The 20,638-nt window shown below is 34.6% G+C and overlaps 1 protein-coding gene across 4 annotated transcripts in view; it reads right to left on the reverse strand.

Annotated features, from left to right (window-relative positions):
- DACH1 (dachshund family transcription factor 1) overlaps positions 1-20,638 on the reverse strand; it is a gene marked incomplete at its 5' end in the record, with an annotated part of 353,184 nt that overhangs the window by 183,562 nt on the left and 148,984 nt on the right. For all 4 annotated transcript variants that reach the window (XM_082277602.1, XM_082277601.1, XM_082277600.1 and 1 more), the window contains one exon: positions 19,197-19,312. In XM_082277602.1, coding sequence (XP_082133728.1) covers positions 19,197-19,312 — 116 coding nt within the window. The remainder of the gene's footprint in view (positions 1-19,196; positions 19,313-20,638) is intronic.

Raw genomic sequence — 20,638 nt, forward strand, 5'->3', positions numbered from 1 at the left:
CATCATTACTTCTGCAAGGAGAGGAGGTGTTTCAATAGGAGGATCTACCATTAAAGACAATTAACGAGCAGTCCGTTTCCTTTGGCAGAGGGAGGACACTCACAAAATGCTGTAAAACATTCAAGAATGTAGTTTCTGGTGATGTCTTCACAGTTATACAGAACTAAATATTTCATAACTTCTTGAAGTCTAACAAAAAATAAGGCATTGGCTTTTCAGGCTGTCAGGAATGATGTTTTGTTTCCCAACAAAGTGCTCAGTGTATGTTAAATTATTTCTACTCCAGATGGGAATCAGATAGTACTCTTGAATTTACTCTGTTTTTTATAAAAGCATTGAAAAGATTTTGTTTGTCCAATATCACTATTACGGACACTAAACAAAAATTAAAAATAAGGCATTTTTGAGAATGTATGTTACAAAAATGAGTTGTGATCCAGAACATGGAATACCATAAATCTGCAAAGCACAAAGCACGCATTCAAACCTGAAGTGTGAAGCAAAGAGGAATTTGCATTGTGAATGCAATAAAAACTGTAAATCGTTTCCTTAAAAGCAGAAGACAACAGTCTGAGTTAAGGGCTGCAGGCATCAAAGCCTAACGGGGTGTGCAGAATACTACAGATTCCCATCCTGGCATAGCAAGTTAAAGATGTGCGATGGAGAGCCACACTCCTCTGTTGTTACCAGGAGGTAATTATACAACAGTATTTCTAATGATGGAGTCCCAAAGCAATGCTTCTCCTCTTCCCAGCGGAAAATATCTTTTGAAGCAAAGAGTGGCTGTGGGATTCAAGAGGAGGGAAAACACATACCATAAAATATAATTAAAAATTGTGGAGGCTGCCTATGACAAGAATAACCATAAAAAACAGATACAAACCAGCTGGCTGTTAACAACTCCTGAGTTATAAAAATCTTAACCTGCTGTAAAGCACTCAATTCGATTTACATAACCACAGAGCTGACATTCCTTTTAGGCTCCTCTGCTGGGGATTATTTTGACATGTTTTAAGGCAGCATAAAAAGCAACTGTGAAAGGAAGACATGTATCATCTTACATAAAAATTCATTCTTGCCTTAAGATTGGACTTACACGCTTTAATCCCAGCATCTTTACTGAAACTGGAAAATATCTTCAATGGCTACCGGTGATTCAATTTTATAACATTATACCTTTGGTGCTCATATTTTTGATAAAGTTGTTAGTGTATATATACACACAAACAAACAGAAAAAAAATCTATACAATCACAGAAGCTTAAGTTTTGCTATTACTGCACAAAATATCAACCCCACTAGAACCCACTACAGAGCACAGCATATGTAGTCTAAGACAGATTATGTTGCTTAAGATTGCAGCTGGCCTTTGCTAAACAAGAAAAGCATTTCTTAGGAACGTAATGATGCAGACAGCATTTTACACAACTAACACAGCTTGCTGTAGGGAATTAAAATAAACAAAATAAAATAAAATCAATCTTACACTGAGTGAAGTTTTGATGTATAAGTGCTGGCAGCTTACATTGCCCAGAGCACAGAACGAGTTTTGCCATTTGATAATTTGCTTGATTCACTGTGCTGCCTCATGCAGGGCATTTTATGCCTGATTTATGTTTAATCGAGTCACCTGCTTAATGTTAAGGAGGGTCACAGTTAGATAGAAGGGTTACGACCATATAAGGCTTTCAACATCTTCCAGTTTGACATAAGAAATGGGTGTAAGTGTTAGAGGTCAACCTTTTTCTTTTATTTTGATTTAATGTTCTCTATGGAATATTGCATAAAACATTAATGCACCACAAAACCAATTTGATTCCCTTTTGAAATGCAGTAGGCAAATATGGATTAAGAGACTCAAAACACTAACAAAATAATATAAAAGCAATCTACAGTCTAAATGATCCTGTATATGTGAGGGATTTTTAAGGCTTATAAGGTACATCCTTACTTATACAAAAATAAATATAAGTTCTCCCTTTAATAGATAAGCAATCAAATTTAGTCTGGTGTCTCGGGAAAAAAAAAGACTTTAGAGACAAAATGACAATAAACTTTCAATATAACTAAGGTGTCCAGGTTTACTACTCTGGGTAAATGTTCATGCTTTTAAACATATATAACTGAATATTAGAATTACCAGCATTTTCTTTGCAATAATGATATGAAAAATTACATCCATAATTAATAAATAAAACTAAATGTGGAAAACTACTACTGATTGGAGAGCTTAGACAAATCTGATCTTACTCTCAGTGTTTCAACATGCTGAAAGTACTGCAGGACATTATGATTTTTGAGACTAAAGTTCTCCCATACAGCATGGAAAAAATCCAGACATTGTGCCAAACAAGGTATTTAAAGATGTATTTTTAAGGAGGAACTATTACGGTTAGCAAGTGAAGATGGAATTCAGCACTTACCAGTTTGGAGAGATTTATCAGTATTTAAGTTCACTGAAGTATGTACATGTTATGCCATGAACACAACTACCAGAACCCAATAACAGACACAATTCACTGTGAATCCAGAGGTATATCAGAAGTTTCAGTCCTTGGCTAAAATGTGGTTTGTTTGCCTGCTAAATTGCATGTGTGCGATATACAACTTCTTGTGCAAATGAAAATAATAAATATTTCCTTATTTCTTTTTATTACTATACCCAGAATACACTAAGTTCCTTCAAATACTTTAAAACATACCAATAATTTCCAAAGATTCATTTAACAGACACAGTTTTGCATCCACATATCTAAAATAATTTACCTACATTGACAGCTTCACCTAGCTAATTTTAAATTACCCTTCTAAAATTTAATCATTCAGACCAAACCAATGAAGAGACACAGGCATTTCCAGAGGGTGATTCAAGTGGCCTATTCTATACTGAGATGTATCACTCTCTAGAGATGTCTGCTACTTTCCACTGGCTATGAAAGGAGAAGACTTGTTAAGATTTCTACAGCTACATTTCAGACATATTAGCAGATGAATCTCCTCCTTGATAGCTAACCTCTTACATGGCTAAAGCCAGGGAAAATTAAATTCTTTCCTCAGATGGTAAAAATATAGTGAAGATATTTTACCTGTATGCTTGCCGTTTCTACGGAAATGTAACCAATCTGCTGTTTTGGAATTCTATTTCTAAGTACATAGTTCCTTTAAAATTAGCTTTCTGCTCAGAAAAAAGCTTCTACAAAACTATCTCAACATCCTTTATACTTGATTAAAAACCTTTGCTTTATAAAAGTTTTTAAAAGTTTAGTCATTAAAAACTCAGAAAAATAAAGTCTCAAAATGATATATGCTTCGTACTGCTCTGTAAGAAAAAAACAGTTTCTATTAAACATATTTTCTTTCCTTCTTTCTTTCAAGGACTCTATTTCTATACAAATATTTTAAAAAAAGACCCTGATGGACAAGACAGAGAAAAATCTACTTTGAATTCTACTAGTTCTCATACCTTCTATCAGTTTCTGTCAGATATTTTGCCAGTTATCTTTTTCCCTAGTCCCATTTCCTATTAAAATCAAATTAGGGAGGCAAACTGATTTCACAATATAAATATTCACCTTTTAATCAAAATCTAGATTTAATGCCAGAGTACATATTGCTAACGAATGCAGAGCATCTACGGAATTGAGTACTCTCCAGCTGGATTATGGGCACAATCTGGCCCACATCAGCAGTAACTGGGTTACCAGTAGGAACTCTACTGAACAAAGCATTTAGTGGTTGGTCCCAAAAGTTATTGCCATGTCTTGAATTAGGGGTAGAAATCAGCTGCAGAATAGGACAGCAGCGAACATCCCAGGCACTTTCATATAATACAGAATCCACCACATCACTGTGCTTTCTGTGTGCTGCATAGAAAAATTTGAAAATATGAATTCATCAGAGCATAGAGAAAATCTCAAACACTCTCAGAAAGATGTAGTTCCATTCACTTGAGCAAACCTAAAGGGAAGACACTCAGTGATGATTATGGGCCTATTTATTTCATTGAGTCGAGCATAGTAGTGGGACACCTGTATCAGCATGTTCATGTGGTATGTGTACCACACAGAGGTACTAACTCAGGAACAGAAACTCTTTTGCCATGTTATAATAATGATCCACCCAGGATGACAAGGAATAGTCTCTTTTAGATTGTAAATATTACCTTAATTCCCCTTTCATAAAGGAAATGGCAGACCAAAGAGGGAGAAGTAGCTGAAACTATTTCCTACTTCAAAAGGAACTTACTGGAAAACCTGGCAGCTTTCTCTCTCCTTCTGGCTGTCAGATCAGGCTGAAACTGTTTTAATTCTGTGACCAGAAAGCTCTGTTCTCAGTAGCACACGCTCTAAATAAAGTGCTCTTATATTGTATATTTTACACAAAAAAAAGTAGATGGCAACAGTGTGGCACGGAGTGTGGAATTCTGAAAGCCTGAGCATCAAAGAGATGCCCACTGTCCATGCTGGTAAGAATTATGCAATTCCAGCTCTATACATTGAATGGTAAACTTATATAAAGAAGGAAAGAAAAAAAAGTTACTTTAAAAAGAAATTGGCAAATGTTCATAAGAATTACAATTTTAAAAGAACTGTGAAAAGTCTCTTTATAGATCTTTAAACAGGATAGGGTTTGTGAACAGCCTTTTTTGATCCTGTGCACCACAAATAGTATTTTCACGCTATCATAGAGATGTAACTCTGCATTTAGCAAGTATTTTTCCAAGAATATGTTGTTGTAAACAAATGCAAAGACAGCACGAGAAGGTATATTTGTCAAAATTTCTTGAAATGTTCTTTTTTTTTCTGTCAAAGCTAAAGATTTCTCATTAAGCAGCCTCAGGGAGCAAGGTTTCTTCTTGAAGATGTATGCAGTACATATGAAAGAAAACTAATGCAATTCCAAACAATTACATCATCCAAAATTTTCCTAGCAGCTGCTAGGAAGCAGGAGGAAGCAAAGAGAAAAAAGGAGGTAAGAATTCAGGTTCATATTTTCTTCAGACATTTGGCAAAAGAGACTTAAGAGGCCTTTAGGAGAAATTATGAGCTATGTTAGCACTGGAAATTACTTTTCATTTGCTACGTATTTATCTATCAGTGTTTAGTGTTTTTCATCTTTTCTTTAAAAGAACATTACCTAATGGCATTCCTCCCAGATTTACTAGAACAATAGAAGCAATAAATCTGTCAAGCTTGAAGCAACAGTATTAAGGTGTCTAAAGTGAATCTAATAATCTTGCCAAAATACAGTTAGATAACTTGCTGTAATTTTTGGTCAGCCTTGAAGTGGTCAGGCAGTTGGATTACATGACTGTTGTAAGTCCCTTCCAACTGAAATATTCTATCCTATTTTATTCTAGTCTATATTTTATGCATATTATAGACATAAAAGCAAAATCAGAAAGTGAAATTTAAGTGAGCATCTTTATTTTGATTTTTGTTATGGTGAAAACAACAATGTAAAGTAGAAAGGAACTTAAGGGGGACAGAATTCAGAAGAATTTCAAAATCACTAACTTTTGAAAAATGAGAGGGAGGGGTGTGAATATACATTCTCTTTAGAAGACAGCATAGTGGCCAAAACTTAGTCACTTAATCAAACTGTTCAAAGAAATGAGGAAGCTTCATACCATGCACCATGATACCAATACCTTCTTCCCCAAAAAATAAATTGATTAGGATAATCAGCTCCCAAATCTTTTACATCTCTGAAAAAAATGCTGAGATCTAGGCAACAGGTTACCATGAAAGATAATGTGATTTTTGAATACAGAGTCAGGGCAGCAGAAACTATACCAAAGCAACAAATAAAAAGTGAAAGAATCAGATAGTAAACTCTGGTAGAAATAATCCCCGTAAGTAACCATAGGAACAATGCTATACAAAAAGTGAGATGGAACTAAGCAATGCATGAGATGTTCACATGTAATGACTGAGGATGAAATGAGGAGGCTTTTACTGGGAGCAGGCCACAGATGGATCCATGTTAAGTGAACAAATACAATTAGATCATGAATAATTCTAAGAGGAGCAATGAAGCAGATTCAAACACAACTCCAAAAGACAGCGTTATTTCCGAGGTTATATAAACAGTTCTGAATTATACAGCAAAACAAAAAAATCCCCACTTAGCACAAATTTTTTTACACAAAGAAAAAAGGGATTTTCCACAGGCAGACTAAATACAGTTTCTGTGGTTTCACTGAATTATAACACTCTAAGATATCAGACAGAAATTAAGTTAAATCCATTGGCAATAACCTTCACCCAACTTGATTACAAGTTATATAAGGGCTACATTAAATATCCTTCTGTTTTGCCTATGCCCTACTTTAATCTGGGCTACCTACTAAATCTATTAACTTACTTGATTACTTAATAAAAAATAAAGTCGGAAAAATAAATAATTCTGAAAAGATACATCATTACTTTTAATACAAAATCCTGGTATTCTTTTTAACTTTTAAAGTGCCAGTCCACTATCCAAAGACAGTTCTGTGAAATTCCTGCCTGGTCAGCTAGACAGGATCAGGGAATTAAATATTTGGAATAAATGGCAAGGGAAAACCTTCCAGGGAAAATCTTGTTAGTATTTGCTGTTATTCTTCATTTATTGCTACCCCTTCCAGAAAAATTTATTTTTGTTATTAAAGGTTTAATTAAATAACTCTGAGTATCAAATAAAGTAGGTCTGAAAAGGGAGAGGGAAGAAGGATGATCTATTAACATACTCATTCTTACCACAGTTCTTTGGGTTTACAAAGCACCATTTATATAGTTCCAAATTCATGCCAAGGTCAAATCTGTGTAATCTGGAATCAGTGAAACTTCCAGCCCTCATTAAGGAAAATGTCTCAAATTAGGATGAATAAAGAATTACATATTCTAGTCCTTCTACTAATTTTCAGGGGAGAGCTGAAAATAAGTCACAAAGGCGAGATTCCAGACCACTTGTAGAAAATTCTAAAATACTTTTTCACATAGAATAAAAGTAAATATTTTCTCAGATCACATGACTTGGAACTCAAGATATTTTGAGAAAATATAGTGTCTCAATACCAAGTTTAATATTTTGACTAATATCATCAAATTCCCTCCTGGTAATATGAGTTGATATTCAGTTAAACAAATGGAAAACAAATCTTTTCATAAAACACTGTAGTTGTAGTAATATCAGTAATAATAATAATAATAATAATAATAATAATAACAACAACAATCACTATAAAGACAGCAGGTAACAACGATGAAATAATTTAAAAAGCAAGGATTTTTCTTGAGAAAATTATACAGACAGAAGTCTGTTTAAAAAAAATGTGTGAATCATTATCCATAACTTTAAGTCTCAGACAGTAGCAGTTACAGGGCATAAAAATGTAACTGTGATCTCAAGACCTGAAATATTCCACACACAAAAAAAAAAAAAAAAAAAAAAGATTATTTAAAAGATTTGTTTCAAAGTACAAAATCATCTAACAATTCCTTAAATTTCTAAGTGGATGTGGATATGGTAATTATACCATGTTTGGACCGAATGCTTCTTTTTGTGCACAAGGATAAAGGCAATGTACATAGAGAAAATGCATATGTATTTTCTTCTTCATCATCAGGAAGTTAGTTTGGGGTCTTCAGAACAGGAGGAAAAAAAAGAGGAAAGGTAAATTCAAAATATCAAGAGTCTTCTCCTGGAGAAGAGAAGAAAGCAATTAAAGAATCCAAAAAAAGATTCTGCAAGAGATTTTCAATAAAAAAGTCATCATCCTTAACACACAATGGACAAATGGTATCCAGCTAGTGAGCAGAAGGTGGAAAAATCAAGTTGCTTTTACCTAAAACAGAACTTCCATATAAGCATTTTTAATTGCTTTCAGATGTTTTTAGACCATAGTAGTGATTAACTTCATGCAGCAGACATAAGTGCTTGTGTTCTAAAAGCCTGAAAGTTTTTGGCACTTGGTCTAATAAAAGATAAAGACAAAACTTCCATAAAAATTTTGCCTCTAGTTTCTTTAAACAAAAAACACATTATAAGCTCAACAAGAAAGACATTCAACCTAGTAGTGATTTTGTAGTATAGCAACAAAATGTGCTCTGTAATTCGCCATGGACAGTACAAGAAACAAAACTGACCAGGAACTCTTCCTTGGGAGAATATATGGATCAATTTTTTTCCTTAGATTGGGAAAGACTGTAATAAGAAAAATATTTTAGATCTGCAGTTGTAAGCTGCAGGATGCATGCCTGCCATCCAAGGTAAAGAACAGCTTTGAACTGGTTTATTTATCATTAATTTATTGGCACAGATGTAGCTATGAAAGTCATACTCTTCACAGCAATCATAGCCTAAATAGTACAATCTCTTGCGCAGACATTTCCTGATGTGCAAGCATTTGGGAGTTTTTTTCATTTAACTTAAGAATGCTCTACTATTAATACTAATTTATTTTGATTCTACATACATGTCAGCTCTTAACAGTCTTTCCATATAAAATTTTAGCCTAGGTGGTAACAGAAATAAATTTTAAGAGAAATCTAAGTAATTTACATTTTATAAAGAGATGTTCTTCCAGCTGTATTTTCTTTTTTAAATCTAAATCCAATTTCATAAGGAGTTATTCCATATTCCACAAACATGATGCTCACAGAGGCAAAAGTACTATATTTTTTGCCATTCACCTCTAGGGGTATGATGTCTTCAGTGTGTTCAGCATCTGTACATCTGAGACATCAAACCCTGAATATAACCTGAGCTATCAACAGAGGAAAAAAAAATTTACTTTAGGAATTGTTTTGTCGCATGGTCCCTGAGTGCACAGGAACCACTGTTTTCTTCCACTTGAAGGAAATATTAATCTAGTAGAATCTTATTAATTACTTTTCAAAACAAATGTACTGATTGACAAAAAATCACCTTTCTCTTCTCAAATACTTGCATTGAATATTGTTCAGATGCTGAAAATCATTTGGGTTCTGAGGGTTTTTCTTCTTTTTGTCGGTAGTCTGGTACTTACAAAAATAATGCACTGTTGTGATGTAGTAAGTTACTTGGTCATCAAATCACTCAAGTAACACTGTTCATTTATTCCCATATTCATACACATTTATTAAGCAAGGGTACAGGGAAACTCTATCATTCTTTGCTCTGTGTTAAGCAGCTTTTCTCACCATCTGATGTCCCAGTTTAAGTGACATTACAGAGTCAGTATTTTAATGAAATATGTACATTTAGATCTCCGTATACTGGATGGATACATCTTAACATATGAATTAAGGACTCAGTTTATTGCCAAAACATAAAAGTGACTTCATCCTTTTTAGTAGTGGTGTTGCTTTTCTAAGATCATAACCTTGATTTTATGGTTCCTAGCAAGGTAGGTCTAGTAATCTGATGCAATCACAAATGGAAATTATTGGAATATGCAGCTGACACCAACTCATGTCTCGAATTCTGTATTTCCACTAGAAAGGCCGGAAACATTCTTTTTAAAAAGCATCTGCAGGAAGAAATGCTACTCCACTAATTTTCCTCTCAGTAAGGGCAACTGGATTGTTCAAGCTGTATGTGTGGTCTTAGTGCTTGTCATAGCAGACAGCACAATGAATACAGAGTAAAAAGGAAATTTCATAGAGGCATCTGCCAATTTAAAACACTCCTTGCAACTTATTCCACTTCTATTATGTCAATCTAAATCTCAGCCACCCCCTAACAAAAGAGTAGTGTTGACAAAACCTTAATTCTCAAAAAAATTTGTTGGCACACTGTCAGACTATCTGCCATTTGTATGGATTTTGATGAGTTAAAACAACCCAGTGACATTATTAATTTTGTCTTGACTAGGTGTGGTCTTCCTCTCCCCAGCTTACTCAGACCTAGCATGCTACTGTTTTCTTAGTTAGGAACTAATACATCATCAATTGATGATCAATATCATCATGTAGTAACAGTAACATCGTCTTCAAACTAAGACTTTTCTTCCTAAATGTCCAGTCACATCTCTAATACTAGTAGTGGTATCAGCTTATTCTTTGCTAACAGCTTGAACAGAGCACCTCATTGCAATTAAGATTAGACTGAAATGAGATGATTTAAGAGTTACATGTAGAACATTTGTAACTAAAAACATTTCAGAAAAGAAAAATGCAGGTTCCTGTGCACATATACGCTGTAGAAAGAGGATAACTCCTGAAAGCTATTATATAAAATACTATACCAACATAGCCTTGTAACTTTTCAAGAGTCATGAATTAATACCCAACAGCAAATATACTAGCTTGTGTTATGTCAAGTAAATTGGTTATCCCAACTTATAAAGAACTTCTCTCTCCCTTCCCTCTCCTTTTCTCTCTTTCCTTCTCTCCCTCACACACAGCTTCCTTCCCAACTTTTCATCCCTCTCTGCCTTTGCAATTGCTGTCTCTGGCACACAGCAACCAACCAACATACCTACCTATGTCTGCATTTTGCATGAATTAGAGAAGTCTTTTCATCTGAAATGAGGTTTTCAAACTGGGCATCTTGAATGCATGGAAACTCAGACTATCAGCTCCAGTTTTCACAAACCACAAGCTCTTGGAAGCAGCTCCATGAGCAATAACTGATAGAATGTTTTCTGTATGCAGCACAGTTGATCAGCACATGAACTGTTACAAAATGTGCTTAACTTCACATCACTAAACAATTCTGACTCTGATTTCCAAACAGGAAGAGAAATGTTACGCAATTCTCAGGCGATATGGAATCAAGTTAGAACAATCTGGCCTTGTAGTCCTGAACTTGAACGAGAACAACCTTCCTTTTCAAAAACCTTCTCCCAGTTAAGACTATTTTATGATAACTCTTAATATATTGCACAGGACAACATTAGTAACAACAACAATACAGTGCACTGTGAACAACTGATAGTGGATTCATTATAATTCTGATGGTATGCTATTGTGCCTTGCACAATTCATGCAGGCAATGTTCCTAGAGCTATAAGTCATAAGGATGACTGATGGCTGGTTCTCCTTTGAAAACTACGTTCATAGAATCATAGAATCTGCTGAGTTGGAAGGGACCCATCAGGAACATCAAATCCAACTCCTGGCCCTGCACGAGACACCCCAAGAGCCTGAGAATAAATTAATATAGTACTTAGATAGTTAGGGGTTTTTTTCCTTCAGTTGTAGTCTTCTAGAGCTTCCCAGGCAAAATAATGCCTCATTGCATACTTTTCTTGAAAATACCAATTACTTGAGTAAATTCTGAAGTTCACCTACATCATGTATCATATAACAGAAACACCTGGGCTACCTGACATATTTTCTGGAAATTCTCTTCATATTTAAGTCCTTGCATGAAATCTGTAAAACTCCACAGCACACAGATTGTTCTTAACCACTAGACAACCACATAAAATAATGATATTTGATTCTGCCTTCCCCCAAAAAAACCAAACTGAGTGAAAAACATTAAGCTGCAGTTTTTTCCTGTACTTTACAGAATCCCAAATATATGACAATGACATCATGGACCATAACTTTGGAATATCTAAATTTGAAGGGATATTTTTATTGAAGGCAGTATGTAGCACTGGTAGCAAATCAAATATAAAATCAAGAGAAAAAAAATCATTCACCCTTCATTGAGCATGTCATGCAACAACATAAGTAATCTAACTCCACAGGAAAGGAGCTGGGCACCTCCATAGCATTCAGGAACTTCACATCATCGTGATGATGCAGAACTACAGTCAGCAACGTGACAGAACTGAGCTTTGTACCAGACCTTGCTATGTTCACCCTAAGAACTACAATGTTCCTATTTTGCTACAACAATCAACATCATTCAGATAAGAGACCGAAGCATTTGCAAGACTGAGATATTATTCCAAATTCAACAGCTCAGGTTCATTTCTAGTGGCAGCGTTTAACAAAATAATACTTCATGTTTAAAATGGCAATGTGTTGTTTGCTCTACAAAAGGTTCATTTTAAACAAATTAGAAATTAAATGATTTGGGATCAAATTATTTTGGCTGAACAGTCTCACTAAAAAGCAAGAGTGGGTGGAAAACCAAAAGGTTTATTATATGAAAAACTGTAAACACAGGATTATGATTATCTTGATGTTTTTCTATTGAAAGACTGCCTGAACTCTGAGCAATGAGAAAATCTTGATATAACCCACAATTGAGAAGCTTACAATTTGAATAATTTAATTTTAAGAAACAATTAGCATATTCTGAAATATATATATTTTCAAAATTTTTTTTCAATTACAATTAATAGAATGTTGGGAGTCAGAAAGCTACAGAAACACTTCCATTATTAGGTCCTAATGTAGTCACTGATAACTTCACCGCATACTTACCTTTAAGAATAAGATCTTAATTGCTTTCTTTTGTATCAAGAGTTCGGTGTTTTGTTTTTAATTTCATCTCAGTTAACATTTTATTTTTTTACAGAAAACTGTTACCATAACAGACTGCTAATTAAATATTGTTTTGAAAAGTGGGGGGCCTTCTTCTCCCAAGGTGTTTAATATACTTCTATGATTTGAAACAAGAAACTGGAACTGGGGACAGAATTGCTTCCAAAGTTGGAAATACTTTTTTTTTTTATGATCATGTTAAATCTACCCTGAAAAACTGCCTTTATATGAAAATTATCACATATCATTAAAGGCTTATCCAATATCTTCTAGTAGCTCATCTTCACAGAATATGGTCGTTCAACTGGGATCCTATATAACTGCTACAGGAATAGCATTCTTATTGGGGAATTCAGAAATCAATACCATATCAAACTTAGCTTTCAGAAGGCAAAATTACTCTGTGATCCAGGAAGAATCAAAAAAAATTTATCTCAGATTTTCCACTAAAAGGTAATAAATCACAACCTAATACTGAGTACTCACAAGATACAAGTAGAAGAGAGGATTCACTAGCTTATAACTAAACTGTAAAATACCTTCACTCAGTTTCTTCTTGAGTTCCTTGAGTGTGTCAAAGTACATGAGAATCCTCACTGCTTAAATATTTAATCCCAAAGTCTCTTTTGAAGTGAACCAACTTGCTCCCTTTACATCAAAAAGCTGGGAGCATTTCTGGAAACAGTTCAATCTAGGGATGCCTCTCAACAGGCAGTGGGTGAACCTGCATGAGGTGTGACTCTGACTTACACAGTTTTCCAACAGTATCTTTTAGGCTTTGAATATATGTTTGTTGTACGATACGATGCTGCAAAATGTACAAGTTCTTCTTGATTAAAAGTTCTTAATAGAAAAAGTTCAATTCTGCAAGTAATTCTTGGTTTTAAAAAGATTTTATAACTGAAAAATGTAAGAGACTCACTGGAACTTAAAACTAGTGAGCTTCCAGAAGTAGCTTTCAGTGATAAATCCTCTTGTGATAAAGCAGAATATAGCTAGCCATTCAGTGGGATGATAATATGAGAAAATTATGACTGCATTCAGGAGATGGCAGGTGGACTGAATTACACCTTAATTATTATTTTAAAATCTATGAAAATATACATTTACAGAGTTGAGTCAATTTGCCCACTGATACATCAACTAGTGAACATGACAAAAGCTTTCACATTAATTATGATGACTACTTCCTTAATGAAGTGCAAAAATGTTTGTGTAATTTAATTCAGTCTCTTGAATTAGGTTACAGTTTGTCACTCCGAAAGCAGGACTTTGTTGCTTATTCTTACAGTAAGTTAGTTCAGCTCCAACAGATGAACAGCTTATCATCCTATAACACCAATCAGAATCAATGTTAACGATAAAAATGATTTAACATTAATAACCGAAATACTGTGTTAACATGGAATGTATTTTAAAATAAGCAAACAGTAGCCACTCAGTTTTATCAATGTGTAGCTTTTTAACCATCACAGGATCTCAAAAGGTACCCAGTGCATAAAATAAGAAACCGAATAATAGATTTGTTTCTCAAAATTACTGTGTACTTCCAACTTATAATTTCTAGCCCTTGGAATACTCACAGAAATCAACTCTAGTCATTTCAGTAAGTTAAATACATTCCTAAGACTTTACAGGATCAAGCCTATCAGGAGAAAATACTTCTAGCTACAGATTTTATTCTTTGGCAATATGATGCAGATAGAGTAACAATGATAATTATATTTTAACCATTTTTTCAGTCTGCCTAATACAACACCAATAACTATGAGCCAGAGAAAATGAAATTATTTAATTATGTAATTAATCTTTCTTTAAACACCAAATAATTACCACACTTTATCAATCGCTGCATCTGTGAACAACATTTGTCCTCCAAGCCAAAATAATCCATACAAAACCTTTCGACTCCCTCTTTATTCTTACTCCCCATAAAAAGAGTTTGTGGTGCAAAGAATTTTGTACAAGATGGAAGTTGGGATGTACTTATATTGATTCAGGCCCACAGCAAGAGAGAAAATAAGGAAGAAATTAGAAATTGCATCTTCAGATTACCACTTAAGAAAAGAAAAATAATGGTTTCATACAGGAGAGTAGTCATAATTCATTGGCGTGAAACATTCTAGAGGAAGCTTAATATCCTTACACTGGAAAGTCTGGTATCAGATGTGGAATAGTTGTATAGAAGTACCTATCATAAAGCAAACCTGTTCAAAATAGTAATAATATCAACAAAAATTACTGACATTAATTTAATGTAAAGATAATGTAATAAATTAAACATGCTTTGAAATTACTTTTTTTTAATTGACAAAGATATATCTATAGATAGATATCAATATATGAAGGAGCATTCTTATCCTGCCCTATGTCAGTGATTTCCAAAAGCACTTTATAGTCTCATTTTATCTTTGAAAGATGCAGTTCCTGAAATAAGCACAAGAGATTGCAGTTACTCATTTCATCAGCTGTAGATTTCAGACTCAGTAGGCCAAGCTGCAGAAGAATTAAGTCTGGAGTTTTAAAAGCAGCTTCAAAACCTAAAATACTGAAGAATAATCACCAAAATAATTAGAAAAGTGAAGAAAATTGCTTTTCAAAGTTTTTATGACAAATAATGGAAATATCATTTTATGAGTTATATAGCTAGTCTAGACATAAAAGTACAGACCACAAAGTATATCATACAGTCAGGACATACAGCACTTCTTTTCTGATTGATCACAATTAATTACAATTATCTACTCTTTCAACTTTAGACAACTTTTGAGGCACATTATCCAAGAAAATATCTGCAGTACACAGAGATAGCAGATCAAAGTTAACTATGATGAGCCATCTAGTTTTGGAAGGATTTCAAGGTGTTATCTAGCTAAGCTGGAAAAGTCAGTACAACTGTTTGAGCCTACACCAAATTCTTTCTTCTGACTACATGATTTGTAACATAGGCAGATTTTAATTCTCTGGACAATTCATGAAGCTTTTAATTTCCTGTTATTACACATTTCTCATTTTGTCACACTATCAAAGGTCCTGTATATTTATTTTCATAAATATAAAATTATCTTTTTTGAGGTGACTAGTCTTCTATAAATTTGGGAGCATTCTATAAATTGACCCTAATGAAAGACAGTGGATAGATCAGCAATTGTGTAATTGGGTATTATTTAATTGTAGTAAAATGGACAGAATATCAACTGAGAGGTGATCCTCACTTCTTCAATTTATAGTTCATTTAAAAAAATGTGGAATATTATTCCTTTTTTCTCTTTTATCTTCCTTCTGTGTATCGTCCCTACATATCATCTTGGTCCCTAAATACTTCCATAAAGCAAGTTCTTTCTAAGTGATGATGCAATGTTCCCTGCATGTTTTTTCAGACTTTGTATCAGTGATATAAAATATTTTCAAGGGTTCCTTAACTTGGCCTCCTACAAAAATATACAGTCCTGGAATATCAGGAGAAATCTCAGCGTACAGTTTAATACCAGTATTATTTGCACACATAAACAATGCATGCAGAACCAGAACTTTAGAAATCAAGATTTCCACCTTTAGATCTCTATTTCTGTATTATGTGGCACATTTCAGAAAAAGGAAAATTTTCAAGTAAAAATCATGCATTAAATCATAGCATTGTGTATCCTGGATATACCTAATAATTGCAGATCTCTATACTTGAAGAGCATTAAATAGCACATAATTGTTTGTGTGATCACTTATACTTTTTTGTAGGCAGGAAGGAAACTTAGTTATTATACTCAGATTATTAAATCAATCAGAAAGCTTAAAAAGAAGTTATTATAAAGAAAAAAAAAACAGAGAGAGAAGGGGGAGGAAGCACTTAATAGTAATTTTATTTTTTCTGCTTAGAGCTGGATCCTAAAAGGAAATTCACAAACTTCTCAAATGAAGAACCATCTTTTGGAATTCCTGACATATCAAGACAGACTGACAGAGCTGGGACTGTTCAGCCTGGAAAAGACGTGGAGGTATCTTACTAAGGTGTGTGAAAACCTGGTAAGGACAGAGATAGAGGCATACTCTTCTTAAGTGTGGCCCAATGAACACAAATTGAAATACAGGAAATTCCATTGAAAAGTAAAAAAAAATCCAACATTATTTTGAGAGCAGTCAAACACTGGAACAAGTTGCAAAGAGGCATCGTGGTGTCTCCATCCTCAAAGATACTCACAGAATCTCAAGTGTACCCAGGCCTGAACTACCTGCTCTGTGTGATTTTATTTTGACCAGGGGAGGCTGGACTAGGGGAGCTCCCATGGTGCCTGACAACCTCAACTATTCACTGTTTTTCTGTATATACAGTCAAAATATGGAGTAAAAGTTTGCAATCAGCAAGATTTTTCTTGTATCAACTATGTGGCAGCACATAACAATGGCACCTACATCACCTACTGCAGTCATCACAGTTTTTCCTTGGTAGGGCCCTTTCAGTAGTTTTGGTAGTTCTTTACAATGTAGATCCACAAATGTTCATTGGTCGTTGGATCATATTGTAAGTCTATTTTTATACTTGCCTGTCTATAAAATGCTGGAATGACTGCCATGTAGCACTGCTGTCATGATGCTCTTTATCTTTGCTGAACCTTTGCATACCTCATGGAACACTAGGCCCCAGTTCTTGCTTCTATCAGTGTTATTGTTTGCAATTTTTGTGCTGTTTGAGACTCAACACTACCACAATGGGCAAAAGTCATACTACTCCTTCTGTTGTGGTAAGTCATGTAATGTGAAACCAGTTCAAACTTAGTAGCGATTGCATTTAAACCTTTCTTCTTTTGCAAGAGACTCACAGAGCATTACCATCCTAACAGGATTTGATGAACAATAATCTTACATATGCCTATTTTCTTTAATTTTGAATTATTTTCTTCTATTTTTTTTAATCGTCATTTTAAAAAGATCTGCATCTGGTTTTGTGGGCTGATCCTCTAGGAAATTTGATCTCTGGTTTTAGTACCATATATTTTTATTGTTAACTTGTTATGACCAGCTTTAAAGGACTAGAGAGGAATTGGATACTTTTAGGCATTAGTTGTGGTTTTAAACTGCTTTCTCAAAATAAAAAATCGAGAGGCGATCTGCTCTTAGATATTAGCTGTAACACAAAACCCCAAATGATACTGTTGACAAGGTTTCTTTTCCTGTCTCCCTCTTTTTGGCCTGCTTATTTGTCTCTGACTTCTTTCATCTCCTTTCTACTTTTCACATGCATTTTTTTCTTTGATATTTTCCTGCCTTACTTCCCCCAAATACTTTCCCTTTGCTTCTGCAATTTTTGATCTCTCCCTCATGAACATGAATGTTTCCGCCCTATAAAAACTTTCATTCTCTCCCCACACAGATCCCATCTACTATTCTCACGATGCATTCACTCTGCACAATCTCTATTTTCTATACTAGATTTTATCCTGTAAATTCTACTGTATTTTAATCCCAATTCTTTTTTTTTACTGGTCACACCTGCCCAGACTACCACTGTGAGTCCTACTTGCCTGATGTTTTCCTGTACTCCCCTATGTTCTCAGTCTCATCCCTCTTTCCCTCTCCTTATTTTATACCTCTCTCTTACCAATCTTTGTTGGCTGACCTCTCTTCATTTTGTCACTCCTCTTCATCTTTAAAAAACTGTAAACTTCAATTTAAATATTCTAGCTATGTGTCTATCTCATCACGCAAAGCAACTTCTGAGCCTAAGGGCAAAGTACAGGTCCCCTTCAGTCCACTGAGCTAAGCTTTCTTCACTCTCCTCCTTCCTCCAGATGCGATAGTTACATCCAAACACTTTCTGGTATTTGGTGTTTCCTGAACTGAGCATTTCTTTTGGGAATTATAGTCCTCTGTGACCAAAACCATGCCAAGGATCATGTTCGTACTTAGAGAGACATGTGATCATGGGCATGTACTGAAACATCCACCCATCCATCTGGTCCACAAGATCAAGTAATCTTCCTCTCTATTTGATCTGTCCAGAGAAAATCTGTGTTAGAGACTGAGCCATGCAAATAAGTGGAAAGCAACTGAGGAAGAAGTAGAAGCTCAGGTGGGCTTTGCTGAAACAAGTCCCAGAGTTTAACTGGTCTGTAACATGAAAAGAGAAGATGTGGCACCACCAACAGCTTGACTGTTGGGTGCCTCCATATTTGGGTGACTGTTCATCTCCTCCCTGCAATACAGCCTTTCTTAATTTCACTGTGTCTAAGAGCAAGCCACTGCTAGGAGATGGTATAGTAACTTTCAAAAGAAAATAGTAGCATGAGAATCAGATTGTTACAGGACTTTACATTAGTGTAAGGCCTCAGGAGACATATCAAAAATAGAATTTCAGGATGAAAAATTAAGAAAGATGTGTGCAGCATGGAGTTATTTTAACTAACTTGGTTTCTTCAGGCAACTATATTCATGATGACATTATCTAATGAAGCAAAGCAGCAAAAAAAAGCAGAAGATATCTGATCTATTAAAAATTAATAGGGAGATTATTGTCTAATGATAGGTAATTCATGCTTTGAAAGGTTTTTGTTTATAAAGAAAGAGAACAGAGGGGAAAAATCATAAAGGATTATTATTTGTTCAGTTATTTTGAAGTACTAAGCTGCCATGATTTCCATTGCATCCAACATGTTTGTGTACCAATAAAGTGACATTAGCGAAGCTATTGTGATATTTGTGTGCTGCTTTACTAGACTGTTAATCTATTAACAAGTGGATACAAGCCATGAATTCAAACAATTGTCCATGTGAAGGTGTTTCTAGTGATCCTACCTGTTGGCGGGATGATTCCAGGAGACATTAGGCCTGGGACAGAATGTGGCATGATATGAGAATTCTCTGGGGAGGTGACACTTTGAGTCCTCTTAGGAGGCCTTCCAGGTCTAGAACTGAAACAAACAGACAAAAAAATTTTTACAATTAAGCTGTTGTCTTACACATCATTTCAAAGTTGTTTCAAGTGGTAACATAGACTGTAAATAAATTTGTTTCAAGGACGGTTGCTTTTGCAGTTAGATGTAATAGACTTCCATCACTAATTAGATTACATGCTGAATTCATTTTCCTCATTGAAGATCAGCCGCTCTTGATGCATAATTCATAGCCTGCACCTCGTTACCTGCTTCTTCATATTAATATCTATACACAGTTTGAATTGCCTCGTTTGCATATGCTAAAGTTCTGCATGCAGCCTTCAGCACGAAAATTATGCACTAACTTGTAATAATTATTACAGTCAGCCTGCTATTGATTTATGAGACTTTTAAAAACCAAATATGTGTAGTACTTGTAATGAATGATATTTTAAGGTTCTTCAGGAAATTAAAAGGCAATGGCTGCCTAAGGAAATGTTCTGCTTGTTTGATTTAATACTACAGTTAGCTGGGAGGTGGAATGAAAGAGTGATTCAGACCTATAGCACATTTTTCGATGATATGTTTTATTACTTCGCACTGCTAGCCTGATATCTAGATGATAAATGACAATACATATCTAATGTGTGAAAAGGTCTTGCAATTTCTTTATTTTTTGTCATTTAAAAGATAAGTCAAGTTATCATTTAACCCTTATTCTATTTAAAGTGAAAATCTCACTAAGACACCTTACTTTAAATATACTACTTTATGTCAGAGAGGACTCGGAATTATTTGTAAGATATTGTTGAGCAACCACCATCACAGCAACTTACATGTGTCCAGAACAGAAAAATAAAGGGCTTCAGGTTTAAGTGCTCCTTGTCTGTTTAATGCTCACATGCACAACTTTCCATCTCCTGGACTGCCTAAGTAGCATACAAATTAGATACGGATGACAATGAAAATACTTATATGTATATCCAAAGGCTTGTGTTCCTATGTACAGATTGATGTACATGGTGCTACTGCAACATCCTGTAACTGCTCATTTAGGGACCACTGTGGAGTAACTTCACAGAATAAGGTGGTGTGCTGCTCTAGAACCACAGTGTTAACCTATGATCTGCCAAACATTTGAAGTTCTTCATTTGTTTCAGAACAAGAAAAAAAAGAATGGTGGGTATGAAAGGTTTTGCTCCTTAAGTCCTCATAATAGCAAAACTCTAATCAGTCCCAGGTATGCTGGGACTGCAGAATGAGGCAGATAATAAAATACCTCTGTTTTCTGTTCTTATTAGTTTCCATTGTGTTTGGAAATACCTTCTTTTGTTTTCCTTTTTTGGCACCTTCTACAACCTA

The sequence above is a fragment of the Coloeus monedula genome (assembly GCF_965178545.1).
Source record: "Coloeus monedula genome assembly, chromosome: 3".
NCBI classification, from domain to species: Eukaryota; Metazoa; Chordata; class Aves; order Passeriformes; family Corvidae; genus Coloeus; species Coloeus monedula.